Source organism: Apus apus, chromosome 15, assembly GCF_020740795.1.
Source record: "Apus apus isolate bApuApu2 chromosome 15, bApuApu2.pri.cur, whole genome shotgun sequence".
NCBI lineage: Eukaryota > Metazoa > Chordata > Aves > Apodiformes > Apodidae > Apus > Apus apus.
The window spans coordinates 8206223-8226681 of NC_067296.1; the positions used below are offsets into that span (position 1 = coordinate 8206223).

Here is a 20459-nt window from a genome sequence, read left to right on the forward strand (position 1 = left end):
TTTCCTCCCTGTGCCTCAGTTTCCCTACTCCTATGAAGAGCTGATCCTGTTTTCAGGATGCTTTGACTATCTCAGCTGAAAGGTTGTAAGAGGCATTATGCATCCAACTTCTGCACATGTACAGATTTGGGAATTTGGAGATCAGATTTTCATAGCTGGATGAAAATATGAATTTTTTTCTAAGAAAACCAGCTGTGTACCAAAAGAGCTTCCATGCACATTCACAATAAAAGATTTAAGCTTCCCCAGCATGACAAAACTCTCTCTGCCATCAGTAAATCAGAGGGTGCAAATCTGCTAATTTTGACAGGGCTGTGCCTCAGTATGGGGCTCTGCCACCAGTGAGGGAAGTAATTCCCTTGGCAGCTCTTGGAGGCCCTGGGGGAACCAGCCTCAGCCCTGCTGGAGCAGAATGGAGGGCAGCAAGGAGAGATGCTTTCTTATCACCTAACCTTGCAGCTTCCTCTGCCACATTCAGCTTGTCCTTCCCAGCAGACAGGCAAGGCAGAGATGCTCCAGATGCAGTCCCAGGAGCATCATGCTGTGCAACCGGGATGTAGAACAAAGCTTGAGAGCAATCATGCTGACAAGGGACACGATGGGACAGTGGCAGCAGGAAAAGCATCTTGAAGTTACTCAGTTCAGCCTAAGATGATTGATTTGACTGCATGGAACCAAATCCCCAAAGCTGGGCCCTCTGCCAGGGCTTAATGCCAGGCCTCCTGTGAGGTGGGTTTGGGGTCCAGGAACCAGGACCTTTGCTAGGCACTGGCTATTTGACTGAACATCAGCCAGATTTTTTAAAGGATCTTAACAAAAAAGCATTTTTGAGAAAAGGAAACAAACAAACAAACAAACAAACCACCAAGCCCCAAGAACCACCCCCCTCCCCAACTTCTTTCTTATACTGAAACCCACAACATGAGGCATGCTCAGAGAGAAAATAACTTATATCTGCTGGAAGCATCAGGGTTTCAACAGCTGTTTCAGAATTAAATAGGGACCCTAGAAAATTTTCACAAAGCAGCATCAGGCAAGAGGAACCCAGTCCCTTTCCCCCTGAGTAGCCATTAGCTTGGTGAGCATGATGCTCCCCCCAGACACAGGAGACCCAGGTGCAAGTCCTCACTTGGCACAAGGCTCTTCCAACTGAATATACATTGGTCTTGAGAGAGCAAGGGAGGAAGTGGGGACTTAGCTGGACTTCACTGTCTGTGAACAGAGAGCTCAGGTGTGAGTTTACAGGACTCTCTCCACCCCACATGAACTTCTCCTGTGGATACTCAAGCATGCCCTGAATGGGATGAGTTATCTCAGCATTACTGCTGCACTGGAAGTGTCCAACATTCATGGTAAAAAACAGCCAGAAATTCAAACTCTGGTTTACTGTGCACTGCCTCCCCCTTGTACAGTTCTGCAGTGAGAACAGACATGAAAGAGTAGCCTAAATCTTTCATCTGCCTAATCCAAGCATGTTTCTAATCCAAGGAATTACCCAAGCGTTCTACATAGCACAGGAATCACCCTCAAACCAGCTGAGGTACTCTCCCTCCCCTCACCTCAGGCAAAATTACTTTCCATCAAAAGCAATCTATTCCAAATTGGGCTCAAGAGCTTCAGTGAGAGCTCTTCATTCACCTCTAACTCAAAGCAGGTTGGCACATGGGAAAATCCCACTGCTCCCTCGATGTACATGATTCCCTGATCATGGTGCCTTGAACCTCTGCACCCCAGCTACACCATGGAGTGATCCTGCCTGCCTTCTCCTAGGGGCAAGCTGCACTCACTCAGCCAGGACATCTAACCACAGCCAGTGGCAGTGACCCTTTCAAACAGGGGGACACAGTTTAAAGACTTCAGGCAACAGAGGATGCAACTAATCTCTGGTTAGATTGTCCCAGTAGCTAGTTATCTTCCCTTTTACCCAGCAGTTCTCTTCTTGCATTAGTTAGAGAAAGCATACAGGTCAGCTCTCACTCTAATCTGGGTTTATTAGATGTATTTTATATTTCCCATTTGTCAGTCCAGTCTCACAAGTAAACAAAAGCAAATTTCAGGCAGATCTGTGTTTGCCTACACTACTTGTGATTTATCTAACAATTTCATTTCCTCAGCGGCTTCCTGGAGCTTTCAGACAGATTTGAAGGTACAGCCATGCTACCAGTACAGTGTGAGGGAGGGGTACTGACCTACCCTTATATTTGATGGGGTATTAGTTTTGAAGAGAATTTCCCAGATGTACCTAAAATTTGCATTTCTGGCATTTCACATCTATCCCAGCGTTAGCACATGTAACAGCATCAATATATCCACAACCCAACAGCTCAAAGCTCAAGAGGCACCTGTGATCATCACAGTTGTGCAAACAAGCCTGGTAGTCTTACAGCTAAATCGGGCGTGAACTGTGCAGTCAATCTGTCACATGCTGTTCTCAAGTTGTGGACAGAAATCCCTGGAAGTGGCAAAAGCTGCTGAGAGCCTGTGTGGAGGCTCCTGCTCACTAGAAAAAGGAAGTGAAGGCCACAAGAATAGTACAAAGTAGTTGCACAGCACAAGTCACCTCCATCATGCAAGTCCAGTGCAGCCTGCCCATGGAAGTGCAACCATGCAGGGCTTCAGCCTGGAGCTTGGATTTCCCCAAACACAGGGAGTTGGGAATATGGGCAAAAAAAGGACACACTCAACTCCTCCAATGTGCTCTCAAAAGCAAATCAGGCTGGTTTGGATTTCAGAAGGAGAACATCTCCAGCCCAGCCCTACTTGTGAGAGTGTGAATCACAGTATGAGCTGTGATTTGGTTTTGAGTTTCCATCAGAAGTTCTGGTTACACTACTACACAAAGAAATTGGTTGAATGTTGGAAGTCACATACAATTAAAAGTCAGGGCCCCATGGAAAGCCTAGGCTAGAAAACAATGTCTCCTTTGACTTAGAAACCACAAGAAAATACATTCGGCAAAATTCAAATATAAAAGGAAAGTGGAACATACGTTTGTTATTGTAAAGCGGCTTCCGTGTAGCTCCATTAACAACTCTACCATTCCAGCTTTTTCAAAGTTTTTAAAAAAAGCAAAAAAAAAAGCCAGTGAAAGTCACCACAATTTAAAAAGCTAAATCCCTAGGGAAATTTGGGTCAGCTGTGCTGAACACGAGCCTGTTTCCATACACCTTTCCTGCATTAAAGAGGAGAAGCAAGGAGGAGACCAAGACATGCAGGCTGTGATGGATCAGGGGGACCCTGTGCCCCCCAGTGCCTTTCATTTGTAGACCTGGTCTATGTTTGGACGTTCATAGAATCATAGAATGGTTCGGGTTGGAAGGGACCTTAAAAATAATCTAGATCCAACCCCCTGCATGGGCAGGGACACCTCCCACCAGCCCAGGTTGCTCCAAGCCCCATCCAACCTGCCCTTCAACACTGCCAGGGATGGGGCTTCCACAGCTTCTCTGGGCAACCTGTTTCAGTGTCTAACCACCCTCACAGTGAAGAATTTCTCCTAATGTTTAACCTTAATCTCCCCTCTTCCAATTTTAAGCCATTACTCCATGTCCTCTTGCTACCTGACCTTGTAAAAAGTCCCTCCCCAGCCTTCTTGCAGGCCCCCTTCAGGTACTGGAAGGCTGCTAATCAGCTAGGTAACATATTTAAGTTCTACCATTACAAATAAGCCAGTAAAGGAGATGTGACTATGGCAGGAGGATGATAGCTCATAGCAGAATCACTCCCTCCTCTTTGCTTTTGGAATTAAGCTTATGGGGGAGCACGTTCACTGCTGCCAGCTGAAGGCCGGCTTGGGCCTGGCTTGCCTGTTGCGGCCACGCTGGAGGCCACTGCTCCCAAACCTCTGTCAGAGGAACTGTCAACGGGTTTTGGCGTCGTGTGTGCCAAGAGAAGAGACTGAAGACCTCACTGATGTCCAAGACATCTGCATGGGCAGAGCTTTTGTTAAATAAACATAACTGCCAGATTATTTTAGGATAGCATCAGCAGGCTCAGTCATCTTGAGATATTTCCCCCTCCTGCTGTGGGGAGATGTGAAAGGAGGAATCCCTGGTGCTCTGACTCGAAAGAAACATTCCTGCCCCTCTCTCAGCCCTGTAACCCAGTTGAACTCACCGCGTTCATGAAACAAAGGCCTCAGAACTCAGCAGCAGCCCAGGCAGGTCCCAGGGAGGTTTCCTCCCTGTCTGTGGGGACACAGGGCCCAGGGGCAAAGGCTGCTGGAGGAGAGAGCTCCCAGTTCCTAAGGCAGTGCCCAGCCTGCTGTGACCTGAGGCAGTGACTCTGCCCGCCAGCCAGATGGGTCTCTGCGAAGTCCCCAACAGGCCTCACCACACACGCAGGCTCAGCTGGCTCAGCCTCGGGCTGCCCGAGCACCTGAAGCCTCCGGCTGCAGGAAGGTGCAAACTTGATAGCTGAGGAGTGAGCTTTTCTCCGCCCCAACTCGAGGAACAACCGATGCAGGTTGTGCTCTGGGCAAGGTGCTGCCTTGGAAAGGAGCCCAAGTGACCAACACCCTCAGCTGCTTTCCAACACGGCAGCCCTGGGATGTGCTGAGCAGATTCAGCCACCTGACACAAGCAATGGAAAAAAGGAGGTTTGTCGGTGAAGAACTGAGTTAATAATGCGGTGGAAGTGAGAGAAACAAAGCGTGTAGATGCAAATGAGTTACTCATTACTTATGTGCTGGGTTTCATTCAGAAGTATTTGAGCCTTTTGTAAAGATAAGTTAGAGAACCAATACATCAGGGGAAGGATTTGCTAGGATGGCAATTAAAAAAAAAAAAAACACGTTAGGCACACTCCCCTGAGAATCTTGACTACAAATTACTGTGCTGGAGAGCTATGTAAAAACCCAGGTTCCTCAAGGATTGTTTACAACAAGGAAAGTCCAAAACACATAGGTGCTTGGGGAAAAAATTAGAAATAAGAAGAAAAGCAAAAGTGTATATTTACTCTTTGAGTCCAAGACTTCGCTGAGTTCTCATAAACAGATTTTTAACAAAATAGTATACATCAGCCTTACAACTACCCATGGCAGGTGCACATCTGAAATTGAAATTAAATGCCCTTGTCTGTGTGACCCATCTAGCCAGAGGTTTTCATTAACCAGAGTCTTCTCCTGCCATACTTGGACTGTACAACTGGTGCAGAGTCTTGTGCACAAATTCTCGGGGCTAGACACGTGAAGAAGAGGAAGCAGCATCAGAAAGATAAACCACGAGATAGGGCCTGGAGGATGTGAGATCTGCTGCCCTGTAGCTTCAGAGCACCCAAAAGAAGAAACTTGCATGCAAAATGCAGTTTTCAGAAAATAAATATTGCAGGCCAATACAACCCTGGAAAAGCTACACCTCTTCCTCCAGGAGGTTCAGCTGGATAATTAGTCACATGGAGATTTAATTTAATGCATATTTTTTTGTTGAATCAGATATATTTTTTCAAAGAGACTGTATTTTAGAGAAGATTTAAAAAAATAGTGGAAAAGCAGTATATCAAAAGGGGTTTAAAATATTTGGGATGTGAATGTGACATACAGCCTTAGTATAAATTCCACCACTTTGGTGGGCTTCTCCCACTCAGGATGAGTTTGGCTTCTCAATGCTCAAAGTCCAAATGTCTAAGAGACAGCACTGGCTTCAAGAAAGTTGCCATGGAGAGGTCCTAGTGCTCCAGAAAAATCCCAGGGGTGGTGTGTTCACATCTGTCATTTACTAAGTGCTGTGGGTCCCCAGTACCAGGTCTGCAGGAGAACCCCAGCCCTGTCAGCCCTGGGTCACCACTGCCTTTCCTGCTCTGGGGCCAAACACAGGGGAAACGTGTTGAAAACAAGTTAATTTCCTTGCAGCCAGCCTTTAATTCATGCAAACTTGTCTCAACACAGCATCTACCTTTCAAAAATTTCTCCTGTTTAATTTTCTCATTTTCTGTACTGTTTGCATCTGACAAGAACAAAAATGTTAAAATTCATGGAGGGGAAAGGAGGAAAAAAAACACCCAAAAGCCTTGAAACCAAGTAACTTATGACATGAAAGCTTTGGATTTTACTAGCTTTCCCAAGTTTCAGATGTCATAAAGGATACAGGTGCAACTATCTCATCACTCAGTATCCATATGAACCTTGTTATATTAAAGTCAACACAAATCCAATGAATACTTCCAGGTTTATTATAAACCTTCATAAAGAAACTGTCCATATTTTCCCCATATGCAGGCACAGCTGTGCAGAGGCACATCTGCTTGGGAAACTAATGTGGATCTCTGAATGTATAGTTTAAGATCCTTAAGCTTGATGGCAAATTATGATAAAACTCGTAATATCAGTTCCTGTCTCCAGCAAAAAGTATAAATCCCTCTTTGATTGATATTGATTACAGGAAGGAAACAACGCACTTATATTTCCCCAGGTCACAAGAAACTTCTTCATTGCAATAAACATCCGGTTGATAGGAATATCTTGGGAAGGTAAATGATACTGTATTTGTAAGCAAACTCAGAAAAGAGCAAGTGCTGATTGACCATATAGTTCGTGCATCCCAAACACACCACAGTGGGATATCAGTTTGTCAGATTCATAAACTAAAAAGATTGCATATATCGAAGTATGTCAAACGTGATTGCTATTTATTATTATCCTGCACCCTTTACTCACATATCCAGTCCATACATGTAAGTTCAGCTCAACTGAAGTAAACAAATTCATTGATTTAACAATTTATGGCTTGATTTTTAAAAGGGGCTGAGCCTGCAGGGAAGTATCTAACATATGTTTGAAGTTAAGCACCAATCAACCCAGTGAAATTAGTGATATTGATCACATGCTTTAATTTTAAGCATAAACTTCAACATTTTCCTGGTTCACTCTTGCCAGAGCAATTCCTGAATATGACAAAAGCATCTGTAGGATGCACTCCAACTTTGCCTAGTGAAAGTTGTAGCTGTGCAGGATCTGTGCAGTTATCATCCATCGTTACCAGGAATATCGCCCTGACACCTCACAACCCTGACCAAAACCCAGGCTTTCCTTCCTGAATGGCACTGCCTGAAATGAGGAGGAAATGACTGAACAGGCTGTTGGGGCCCCAGATGGCTACAGTGCAGCTACTGAGCCATTATTTTACATTAGACTTTGAAAAGTGAAGGAAAAGCCCTTCACCCTCCACAACAGAATCATGGTTCAGCTCATCCACCTCTCAGGTCAGCAAAGGGCCAAATTGTGTTACCTCCATGACCATCAGCTTGGACTTTGTTCACTGGTTTCAGCAGGGTGACTTCCCTTCTCACAAGCATAGCTAGGACCAGAACTTCACTCTTTAAGGCAATATAAATTATACCTCAAAAGAGATATAAAACTCTGTTTCTGTAGTGATATCAGCCCAAATCATGAGGGAGCTCCTGCCTAAACTCATTCACCCTTTCTCTGTAAAACTGATAAAGAAGTCTTCTCCATATTTACAGCTATAAAAGGCCAAGTTTTTCTTTAAATCATCCCCACTACTATGTAATTATCTTGCTCTGTTGTCTCTTCACCACATGGCTAATACAGTTAAGACAGGTTTCCCCATGGTGGTGCACATCCAGGACAAAAAGAAGGCAGTGTTGCCACAGATGGCAAGCAGGACTGCATGCAAGGTGGGACATGGCATCAGCAAGTTACATATCAACCAGGCACTAGATTGAAATGTATGTACCGAGTGCTTGAATTACACACAGGTGAAGTTCTTTGACCTAAATTTAAGTGAGCTTAAAATTAGCAGCTCTACCAAGTAACCAGAGGGGAGGGGCAGAGGTGGAAACGTAAAATTGCTAAGGAAGAACAAATGCATGAAAGACATTTCTAGCAAAAGGCAGCTGTTAACTGGAGAAACCCCAGTGTAACATCCATACCTTCCTAATCCACCCCCAACCAAGGTTAAAGAAGGCTGCTTTGCTTTTTATTAAGTCTTAAGAGAATGTATGTGAGTCTCATAGTCTGGCTGTATGGACTGGAGAGAGGCTGAGGTTACACATAGTCAGAAACACAGGCAGCAGCTCTCTGCTGCATGGACTTGCTCTGCAGGAACCTGGGGAGCTCAGCTCCAAAACCCTCCCTCACTGCTGGCAGGAGGACCTGGGACTGCAGTTCTAACATGATCTGCTACTTATTTTAAATCTGTTTGGTAGGTCACTGAAATATTCTGAATTTGAAAGCCAGGCTTGATGTTGGTACATTTCGAACCTCACAAAAAGCCCTGTTTTACACAGAAGAGTCTGTTCTCAATATAAAACTGGCTCAGCTGGAATTCAGGGCAGCTGCACATGTTCTGACAGAGTTGGGTCACGGGAGGTGTGACACGTAGCACAGAAAAGGTGGCAAATATTTCACTCAAGTTTCTGAGCTTTCACAAGCTAATCCAAACCAACTTTCCAAGCATCCAGGACTTCATCACAGTTAAACTTCAGATGCTTTATGCACATCTACAAGCACACCCACGTTCACATGCTCCCCCCTTCTTTCAGGGCCAGACCCCAGCAAGACTTTCACCCCCTAATCATCCCCCACTTTTCCTCTATGGAGGTGTTCTCCAGTCCCTTACCTGCACGACAGGGTGGCCTCCGGTCGGTGCCTTGACGGCCCCTCGGCTGCCCTCGGTCTCGTAGTGTGCCCGGTGGTGGGGCTTCGGCTGGACCTCGATCCGCAGCTCGTAGGAGCCCGACTGGCTGGAGAGAGGCCACTCGAGGGGTGGGAGTGACTGGACAGGCAAGCTGGGCAGAGAGAGACCACAGCAGCTGAAATTCTTTAGCACTTGACTTCTCAAAGCCCTGATCCATCCTTTCTCCAAGTGCCCCACTGGGGCTTCTCTCTGAAATGTTTAGGAATCTGCTATCAGTTCCCATAAGAATATGCCATCCTGCTGACATTTGATTCCAAACTCTGAACTTCAGCACTAACATCATAATTTCTGCAGGCCCATCTCCTTGCAGAAGAGATTAGAATATTGTTACAGATACTCCTGTTTAAGAAATAGAAGTTATGTTTTTTCAGAGATCCCCCTCTTCTATCTAGCTTTTCCTATACATCTTAAACTTTGATCACAAAACTATTAATCACAGAAATATTATTTTCTTTTACTAATAATTACCATTTGTGTAAATTAATAATATTCATATTTATGGAAATTGTAAAGATGCACATTAATAAAATCCTAAATATTCTTACCTGATGCTAGTTTTCCTATTATCAAAATACACAAAGGTTTATAATACGAAATGAATACATTGAAATGTACAACTAGAGCTTGCACTGGATTTTAAGCAACTCCAACTTGGTTAGTACAAACTGCTGCCAGGACTGATCCAACAAGCCAAGGAAAGTGAGAGTCCATATTCTTTGCCTTGCAATTTGTGTTCAGCAGGTCGGGAGCAGCATGGGATAACATCAGCATGGGGACAACCTTTCTGCTGAGCAGGATGGCAGGGCTGACAGGGTGCCAGTAGTGACTGCAAGTGGAGTCACACATTTGGCAACCTCCATCCTGGCAGGCAAGCAGGACTCAGGGTCCAGACCTGCCACATGCCAGTGCCAGACAATGGAGAGAGCTGATGAGGTTAATGCCAACAACTGAGATTTGGGTTAAATGACAATTAACAAATTAACAAGTAACAATAAGTCACTTGGGGTTGACTGAATGCTCAGTCTGACTTGGACCAGAGTGCTTATTTTGCATCAGGAAATATTGAAAGTATTTCATCCTTGATGGAAATTTATAAGTGAGACATTCTCTGAATTTGGAAAAGCCATCAGACCATTTTAATAGCAGCAGGATGGAACCAGAGTGTTTAGCCTTTTTCAAAGGCTGTCTGCAATCTGCTTTTTCAGACAAGTACTTCAGAAATTTGAATTTATTGTATGCTGTGCTACCAGTGAACTACTCTGATGATGTTTCTTCCAAACTCAAATTTTTTCATCTCTCAGAATTGTAATGGATTGGGCTGCCATTAACCAGTGCTGTCCCCAAGCACTTAGCTCTGGTCTGCAGCAGGATCTGCCCAAGGAAATGCTCCCTAGGGATCACTATGCATGACAAGGGACATCACACCATGAGCAAAACACACAATCACAAGCAGCACTACATACCTGCAGATAGGTATTGCAGGCACCAGTTGCTTTGTCCAGGAGGGAGGTACCAACAAAATTGATTCTGGGGCTGAGTTTCTCCTGTCCTCCTGCTCACAAGGCCCATGGAAGTCGACGGTCTGAAAGACGTGGCATGGAATGCTGTTTTTGTGGGAAGGCATTGATGAAGGATCAGGGCTGGTTTTCCAAATCTTCGTGGGAACACCACAGGAAGGATCCGTAGGAAGGCTGCTCATAGCATCCATGGAAAGAGAAGCACTGGGCAACTGCGTGTAAGTAACTGAAGAGTTGTCTTCTCTCAAGGGGATGCGGGGAGAGGATTGTGGAGAGGGGGTCCTTGACTGTCGTGGAGAAGTGGAAGGCAGCTGAGTATTGTAGAGCTCAGTGCAAGAGTACCTCCGTTTTGCACCTGGTGATGAAGACCTTGAGTTGGGACAGGGTGATGGTGAATGTCGTCCCAAGCAGGTTTCCTCCGTGTTGCTTGTTCGTGGTGACATTATTGGAGAGGTTCTAGGAGAATAATGAGTATGGATGTTTTGAAACTGTGGACAAAGGTCATCACTAGGACCATTATTTGGTGAAACACATGGTGATGTGCAAGGAGATACATTTGTCTCTGAAATGAAACTTGCAGAGGAGCCGCTACTAGCTGGGCTCAAACACAGTGGTTCTCTGTAGCCCTCAAAGCCAGGGACAGGCAGGGTAACCCTTGGGCTAGTGGTAGCTGAGTTTGACTGATGTTCTACCGAAAGAACATCTGTGTCTCTGCTGCGGAAGGGACCCCCTGAATGAATCAGTTCATGATATGGAGTAATTTCAATCCTAGGGCTTGGAGCAGAGGCCCCTGCAGCGTTGGCAGGGTATGTAGGTGTTGTCCCTATGCTATCTGGCTGTCCATATCTGCCCATGGGATCTGCAGAAAGGCTAGGAAAAGGCAGGGGGCATGGCTTGAGGCCACAGTCCAAGACATCATGAGCGTATGTAACTCCAGAGGGTGGGCTGTTGGTTTTATGTGGAGTCGGTTCTTCTGGAAAAAGAAGGGTCTCTTTAAGACTATAAATATTATTACAGAAGCTGAGCAATCATGGATTAAAAAAAGTTATGCATATTTATAAACTGGTTGTGATCTGGTCTTAGGTAAATATTTGTTTCATTCTTTTTAACTGCAACTGATGCTTGTGAAAAGTACTGGATTAAGAGCCAGGGAAGCTCAAGTGCTCAGGGCAGATGCAGCATGGACAGAAGCACTGCAAACACCTCCACACCACCCAGCCAGGCTCCAGCTTTCTGAGCTAGAGGGATCAGCACCACGTCTCTGCCCATTGCCGTGCTGGCCCTCCCACTCCTTCTGACAGATGTATCCCTTAGTGCCAATTAGGGTGTTGTGACTTTGGTCAACTTTTGTCAGCTAGAAACTGGATTGAGACCATCACGTCATAAAATCACTTTCAAACAGGTTTATGTAAAGCCATAAGGCTGGGGAACAGCTTTTGGTGAAGGGAGGAAAACCTTTTCTCCACAAAGTCCAGCTGGAAAGGGCTTTGTGAAACCAAAGCTGAGCTGAAACTATTACATTTTAAAGCAACTTCTGTGTGATGATTTGTTTGGCTCCATATCATGCCAACAAGTTTTGGTGACAGGTTTCACATGAGAAAACACCAGATGATCAGAAAACACATTCATAAATATTAATTAGAAATGACAGAAAGGATCCAGCCCCGTGGTTAAAGGCAATTACTTTGCAGTTTCAGCTGAAGGAACATTTTGGCCCAAGAGGGATTATAAAATACACAATAACAGGTAAGTGTTCAGTGCAGCCCCTTCTCCTGGTGCAAAAAATCCTCAGTTTTCAGAGATTCTCTGCCTTGCAAACCATGCCCAGGTTGCAGAAAACAGGGATGCATCTAAACAACACAGAATCCCCACTCCAAGCCCAGGTCTGATCTCCTCCCTGCACCCCATCAGGTACTTAATGCCAGTGGCACTTGAGAGAGCAGAGTCACACCAGGGCAGACCGCTCGATGTACATCAGCTCCTGTAGCCTCCCCAGCCTGGGAGCTGAATAATATTTGTCATTACACAAAAGCATGCAAAACACTATCAGGATTTGTGTAAGTTTTTAAAGATTTCAATGGATCCAACAGGAAACACCTAAAACTGCTCCACAGTTTGAGATTAATTTGCACAATCTGCTCACTCCTGGGCACAGATCAGTGTGTCATAGGCAAAGAGGGTTTCATTTAGATATTTAAGTAACTGTTTCAGCATTTTCTCTAACTCCTACACTACACGGGGCACCATTTCCCATGAGCAAATAACATCGTGCATAAAGTAGCAGCATAAGATTGTTGTGAAACTTCTGCATGCAGAGAGACACTGATTTAATTTCAAGGGGTTTCTGTTCGTTTTCAGTTTTGAATGCTTCTTAGTGTGAAAGCAAAATCCTCTACTGATTGTTTGCTACCTTTTGTGCTCAATGTTTTGCCCAACCTGGAGAAACTCCATGGAAAAAAAAAAATGCTGAGCTTTCATGTTTATTGGGAAACGCTGACAGCCAACCAAACAAACCAACACACAAAATGTCTATGTGACAGGGTGGGAGATGAGTGGGGGAGTCCAGCTTGCAGATTTCTTAAGGTTCCCTCTGGCTTTTAATCCCAGCACACAGCTGTTTTGGGGACGGGGGAAACAGCAATGAATAACTGAATTTTGAGCCACACATGTTCAGTGTCCTTGATCTCAGACATCAGAGCTTTGGCCCTCACCAGATTAATGTGTCATTCACACCACTCAAACTGACACATCAAGCCCAGATATCGATGCTACGATTCACTTTGAAGAAAACTCATCACTCCTTTGGACTTGGGAGAGTAACACACCCTCTGCAGTCATACAAAACATCACTCCCACCACTTTCAGAAGAACCACTCTCATTTAAGGTGATGCCAGGCAGCAGGCTCAGCACCAAGCAGAGTGCGGCTCAATGCCAGGACCCGAGGCAGGTTCGTACGGTGACCAGTGAGCACAGAAAAACTCTCCAGGCCAGACACCTCCACATCAAGGAACAGGCACGGGTTCATTTCCCCATTCAACACCTACAGTGAGACTTGGCCCCACTGCACGCATTAAACCCCCTTATCTGTGCCAGATACACAGACAAAAGGTGAACAATTACAACTCCTCAAAACACATGTTGAGCAGCAAAGCCAGCATGTGTAGATTTGCCTTGAGGGGTATGGGGAAGGCACACATTTTTGTATGTGCAGGTTAATTTTTAAAGTCTTCTGAATAACAAACAGCCACCACCACCCACACTCCCTGCCTATTAAAAACTGGGCTTTAGATAATCTGAATTTTCTTTGCTTTTCCCTGAAACACTGTGTTTAAACGAGCACTTTCATCCTTGGCATTCACCCTCCAAGAGCATCCATTTACCAGATATTAACAACACCGCTGACACACCACAACAAGCTGCAGCATGTCCTTCCCTTCCCTGCCCAGAGCGCGGGGCAGAGCGCTCCTGTGCAGGGCTTCGGGGGCTGAGCCGGGATCGCTCACCCAGCGCCCTTTGCCAAGCAGGCAACACCCACAGCCTTCTGCAGCGCAAAAATATTTAGTGTCCTCCCCCTCACACACAATGGCAAATCATCAATACAGCAGGCAGAGGCACAGGAATGTGGGCAAGACTGCAGAGAGGAAAACCTTGGCTGGTCTGCAGTGCCTGGGGAGCCGGCCGGGCTGATGCCCAGGGGCTGAGGCTGCGTCTGGGGCAGGGGAGCGGCTGCCGGCCCTGACTCATCGTGGCGGCTGCGTCAGGACCGGGTGCTTGGGGGGTTCGGGGAAGATCTCCTGACCGAGTCCCAGCCCAGCATAACTTCAGAGTTACAATGAAATCACTGTCCTGATGCTATTGCCCACGCATGTGACTACACGGTCTGTCGCCATGGAAATGCCGGTGATGCCACCACGGAAGGCTCTGACCAGGGGAGGGAGGAGTGGTTGGGTGAAGCAGCAAGTGCTGCTTTCTGGAAGCAAACGGCTCTGCCACCTAACTCAGGAGAAATTCTGCTTTTTGCTTCAGTAGGAGAGGACTAGCTACCCTGCTCCCGGCCAACTCGGATAAAGCAAGCTGGGATTTGGAATCCACTCGAGGAAGGGGCAGAACCAAGCCCACACCCCAGCTTCCCCAGGCGAGCACCACAGGAGGCTGGGTTTGTGAACATCAAGCTTTTAAAGCCACTGCCTTTAAGAGAGGCAGTGGGAGACCGGGAGAGACTGTTGCCCATCAGTCTGGCTGCTTTTCCTCTGCATTTGCAAAGACCAGTGAGAACATGGAGCAGCCCAGGCCATGGGAATGGCTCCAAGCAGGCAGCCCCAGCCCCTGAGCTGCCAAGGTGAGCTTGGTTAGGTTAGCAGGACAGCAAACCTCACACTGTTGGCCCTCTGCCACACTGGAGATGGCAGGGAGCAGCCCGGCCACCCACCAGCTGGGCTCCCCAAGGGAATGAGAGGCCATTGCACCCTCTTACAAGATAATTATTATATGACAGGTCGACTTAACAAAAGCGTTTTTCAATAACTGAAGCACCTTTGAAACCTTTGTGCAGATGCCCCAAAAGTACACCTTTGCACCCAAGGCTGTGCCACGTTCAGGGGTCCATCTGTCTCTGCATCCCAAAACACAGACTGAAATACTCCTGCAAAGGACTGTCCTCTCACACTGCTTTTCTCATGGACTTCTCAGCAAGCAGCACAGCAGCTCCAGCGCAGCTCCCCTGACACCCCTTGGCATATGCAGCTACAGAGCTGCTTCTCCACCTCCCTTCACTCAAGCATTTCCCAACCCAAGGTTTCACTGCTGAATCATCCTCTAATTCAACACTAAAAGATTCTTCTTGTTTGAAAGGGGGTTAAAAGAAAGTGAGCTTCACATCCAGACAATACTGGCACCTCCTCACATTCTCAGTCAGACAACAGCCCACTCCCCTGCACTCCCCAAGGCTCATCCTACCTCAAAGCCCCCTTGGATCCCACCCAAACTGCCTCCAAACTGCCAGCTCGTATTGCCCTCCTTTTTCCATAGCCTTCACCCAGTTACTAGTTCACAAGAGCATCTCTCCTCCTCCCACAAAAGGTAAGCATGGCTCTGTGTCCTACCTTATTGTAAACTCTCAGCAAAGCAGTTCCTATGGACAGACTCCCAAGCCCTGCAGGCAGCTCCACTGACCCAGACCCGCTGGCAGCTGGGCAGCCTTCCCAGGTGGGGAGACCTTCAGGCCTGCCCCCAATACTGATCAGCTAGAAGAGCTAACACACAGGTGAAAAAGATCAAGGGATTTAAGTTTCAAAAGACTTAACCCTTGATTTAAACAACTCCTTTTCACACACCTCTGAAAAACAGAAAGGAAAACCCACAGAGGGTCCTGCTGGGCTCCAGAGAGTTGACAAGCTGGACTGGACACAGCAGTGTGTGTACACGTGGCTCTGCAAGGGCCCACTCTCTGTTGTTTTTTAAACAAGGCAGTAACTTCAAAGCCATTCTATCAGCCAAATGTGACCTTGCCAATTAGCATGAAATTAGGGAATAACAGATTACCACAGCAACTGCATTCCACAATGGATTTATACAAATCATCATCTGAAAGAAGCTGCAGATAGCTGTGTGCAGGGCAAGTTCAGCCCTGACCTCACCACCTCTTGCTGCATGGCAGCTTTAGGCCTTTCAGTGGAGTTCCTTATTTACATAAGTAAAAGAATCAAATTTTTTTTTAAATTAATTTTCTTACTGTCATTTGAAGGGGCCAGTCAATGACTTTATTTTTTTTTTGCATTTTTCAAAACCTGAGTTGTCTGTTACTTACACAAGCTGCATGGAAGCTTAAAGTGGAAGTCAGTTTCCTGAGTGAAATCTGGTATTATTCTCTGTTACATGTATATATTTGTTTCCTCACTGCAGGGCTGCTGCTGAACACTGCCTCCTGTGTTACTGAGCCCGTCACCAGGACTGAGCTGCACACATGGCTGTTTTTGTTTGAGTTTGTTTGTTTGTTTGTTTTCCTTTTAATAGCTTTGTGTTGGGGATAAAATGAAGGAACAAGGGAAATGGTACAGGGCTTGACATTTACAATGCGTGGCAATGCCCCTGGAGGAAGCCTGTCTACATACAAACAAGCATTTAGAAGAATATTAATATTTATAGATGCTGCTTTCCCTCTTTATATTATACATACATAGATATTGTACATTTGTATCACCAGATGCAATGCAAGAGTCTGCTCAGCTACAGTAAAGACTTGAGCCAATGAGAAAATACTCTTTCCCATTTGCATTCTCACCTGTTGTCCTATGGCAGAGATTTGTCTGGAATCCTATTTAAAGATGGGTTTTGTTTGGATTTCAGGTTTCAAAACACCATCCAGAGGATCAGCCCTCAGAAGGGTTAACCTCAAATATTAAAAAATTATGTGGCAGCTTTACCTGTCAGCGAATCACCACACAGTGAACACCGAGGAAAAATACATGAAGTGAGCTGCTGAAGCAGAACAGTGGTCTCACTTTTCAGTATTTTGTCTCTCTTAGTGGCCAACAACAGGTATTATGGAATAATACACAGAGCAATTATCAGAACTTAATCATTTGGGAGTCCTGTTTGTAGAAGCTAGTTCAAATTCTCATTGACTTTCTCCACTGAGAAACAAGAACATGCACTATTCAGATTACAAATCAGCTAAAGCTTGGGATACCACTAGCAAGACCTCCACATGAGAACACACCTAATATATTTCTTTAAAAGGACAAAAAACATCAACTACCCCCAGGTGAAATCACAATTTAAACCTAACAGCCCAGGACACCAAATTTATGCAAACCTCCCAAAGCCTGTTCACCTGGGCAGATTCTCTGCCATCAGCCTGCTGAACACAGATGTTTCTGGTTAGCAAATGCTGAGAAGAAGATAGTTAATCAAAGCCTGGCAAGAAAGGGTAAAAGGCACATGGAAAATAGCACTTTGTACAGCATTCCTGCTTATGGAAATGGTTGGTTTAGAGAGGAATATCTAGTATTAATAATATTGACTGTAGGATTTTTATTTACCCTTTTCCCCTGTTGCTTTTATAGCAATCCATGTTCCTGTTGTCTCAGGCACACAGAAGCACTACTGAATGCCAGCCGTTTTCAGTAAGAATATTTCTGGCATTTCCATGGCAACAAGTTGTGATATAGATCCTACTTTTGAAATGCAATCTTAGGTGGATACTGTCAACTTCCAACCTTTTAAAAAATAGTTTATCAGAAATAACCTTTCATCTCAGTCCATTCCTAGGACACCAAATTTACTTCCCCCCTCCCTTTTTTTTTCTTTCCAATCACTTTAGCATGTTTACAGAGATTTGTTATTATAGGATTTCTTGTGAGTGGTGGTGCAGAGCAGGCCAGGCTCTGAGGAAACCAGAGCCTCTTTCAAATGGACTTTGAATGTAGGAACCAAACTGAAGTGCTGGGATCCACAGACACTCGTATGGTTTTGGTTCCGTTTTGAATCCTCCACTGAAAAAGACTTGTTCTCCCAACTGCAGTTCAGATGAGGCCAGAATTGCACATGAACAACAAGCATCTTTAACTACTGGCATGTGGATAAAGCCTTTTCCCAAAATTTGAGCATTTTCTGTTCTCCTGTAAACATGCTTTAATCTTCAGTACGTTAAATGTCACAGATGTATACTGGATTGCTTACAGACCCGAGCTGGTGCCTTTTCAAAGAAAGGGAGAATGTTCTCCAGATTACAATGCTAGTATATAGGGTTGTGATCTCTTTTTTTTTTTATGCTAATGATTTCCATCTTTGGAACAAACAAAATTACTACTAATTATGTTTTCTAGTCATCCAAATGTGGAGAAAGCAGGCTCAAGAAGGAAGTCACTTCTACTACAAACATACACTGCTCTGCATTTATGTGGTTAGAAGACTAAACTTTCTACCCCCCACCTACGTACTATTATATTCTGTGGAACTTCCCACTTATGACTTCACAGCAGCCCTCTCTTCTATATAGATGTGAAAATAAAACAAGCATCTGAAGCCTTCACTGAGATTTAATGTACTTTCATTAAAATCACTGACCTCTCCCCATCATGGATTTACTTTAGCATGGTTTGATCTACATTAAACCTTGAAAGAAAATTCAGCTTTGGACATTTGATGACATTAACCATCCGCGCTCAGCTTTGATGCTGGTGCACAACTGTATATTTAAACAAGTATACAAGGAATAAAACTCAGCAACAACTGGCCGTTTTGCTAATGATACCACAATTCAGGCCTAGTAGCTCTCCTCCTACACTGTCCTCTAGGAATACAACATCTCTTTCTTCAAACGCCCTAGAGAACTGCTACCTCTCAACTGTGCAGAATCATAACAAATGTGTCTTAGAAACCATATCCCAGCAATTCTTTCCTCTGGGTCCTGTCTCTTCTGGCTTTGTCTGGTTTGCACAAATCTGTATTTTATGTGACAGAAGTCTAGATTTTTAGAATCATCAACTGATTGAAAAAGTCAGGGGACACTTGTTACAATGCTTTTAGTGTCACTATAAGCTCAGAAAAGCAGGAGAATAGATGGTTGCTTTGCGCTTTTTTTGTTGGTTTTTTTTTTTTTTTTTTAAATTTAACTTAAGCTTAGGATGTTTGGAGCCAAACCAGCAAGTGGATCTCCCCAGCTCCTGCCATCCAAGCAAGATGGTCAGAATCTTCTCAGGTAACTAATTCCTTGGGGCTCCTAGACCCACTGCTCAAACTGGCTTTTTGGGTTCCAGAACACACTCTCGATCATCAACGATGATGATGGTCACAAGCAGCCCAACCGAGCTAAGCTCTGCTTTGTCTCTCACACCTGTGCCCTGACACCCGGGTGCACAACTTTGGAAATAACAAGAAGGTCCCCTGGCCGCTTTCAGCTACTCCATCACGAGCTGGGGACCGAGCCACTTTCTGCCAGTGTTGGCAAACGCCAGCTGGTTAAAGCAGCCCCGCAAGAGCCGCAAGCCCCGCGCTGGGCACAGCTCACCAAGCAGCGCAGGGCTCGACATCCACCGCCCCGCCGGGCTCGGGCAGGCCGACCGGGCACACAGACCCAGCCAGAGGCCCCGGAGAGGCGGCCCCGGGCAGGTCAAGGGCCCGGGGGCAGCCCGAGGCTCCACCGCCCCCCGAGGGGCTGCCGAGGGCGCACGCAGCGCCCGGCCCGGCCCCCGGAGCCGCTCGGGCGGGCAGAGGCGGCTCCGCCGCCCCGTCGGGATGCGGCAGCGGCTGCTCCTGCGGCGGGTCCTCACCAACCTTCGATCGGCTTCAGGTAGTCGTAGTCGAAGAGAATGGAGAAGTCAAACTCCTCCTGCGGGCTGCCGTCCCGGGCCGGGCCGGTGCCATGCCCGGGCCCCCCCTCCTGCGGGTCGGACTCCGGAGCTTGGGCGGCGGCGTCCATCGCGGCCGGAGCCCGGGCGGCAGCGGCGGGACGGGACGGGAGGCTCGCCCGGGGCCGGCCCGGCTGCCGAGAGGAGTCCGAAGTGCGAGAACCGCCGTGAAACTCGTCGGTATCCTTCCAAGTGCAAATGGAGAGGAGTTAAGAGGGGAGGAAAAAAAAAAAAAAGAGAGGAGGAAAAAAAGGGGGAAAGCGAGCCAAAAGATCTCCCGCTGGTCGCTGAGGTGGGCGCGGCTGCCCCGACGGCGAGGGCTGCGGGTGGCGAGCCGCGGCGGCGGCACACGAGGGGACAGGCGCGACGAGCGGTGGCAGCTTCCTGCTCCCGAGCAGCCACTGTCACCTGCCGCCGGGGCCGCCCCCGGGGAGGAGGAGCCCGGCCCGGGCCGCACCGGCCCCGGTCCCGCGGGGGAGCCGCAGTCCCGGGGGAGGTGGTGGGGATACCTGCAGGGCTCGAGGTGGGGAAGTGGTGGAGCGAGGCCTGGAGAGGAGGAGAGGTGAAACGGAGAAGGGAAAAGCAGGGTGGCGAGTAGAGCAGTGGGCTTGCACAGGAATGGGAGTCTCCAGAAACCCCATTCAGCCCCCATTCGGTGGGCCGTTCTTGCCATGTTACCCTCGGTTGAGTGTGCCTTGCACGCAGCCTCCTCCTCCCCAGCAGTTGGGCCCCTTTCTGTTGAGGTTTCCAGGGTCTCCAGCAGCTTCAGATAGCCCAGGTGCTGCCCTTGCCTTCTCCAGCCTTCATGTGTCCCCCTGCCAAGTGCTCCTGCCTCCCATCACAGGCTGCTGCTAAGGCAGCAGCAGTCACATTTCAGGGTGCATCTTGTTCTACAATCATGGGCCAGCCTCTCTTAACTGGCACACCTCTAGGAACA

The 20459-nt window shown here is 46.7% G+C and overlaps 1 protein-coding gene across 2 annotated transcripts in view; it reads right to left on the reverse strand.

Moving 5' to 3' along the window:
* The window catches only part of NFATC2 (nuclear factor of activated T cells 2), a 92887-nt gene that overhangs the window by 65283 nt on the left and 7145 nt on the right, over nt 1-20459 (reverse strand). The window contains exons 1-3 of one of the 2 annotated variants that reach the window (XM_051632804.1): nt 19449-19593; nt 10118-11144; nt 8577-8745 (exon numbers count right to left, since the gene is read on the reverse strand). In XM_051632804.1, the coding sequence (XP_051488764.1) occupies nt 8577-8745; nt 10118-11144; nt 19449-19593 (1341 nt within the window). Of the gene's footprint in view, nt 1-8576; nt 8746-10117; nt 11145-19448; nt 19594-20459 lie in introns of those variants that run through there. The other variant, XM_051632805.1, reaches the window with a different exon arrangement.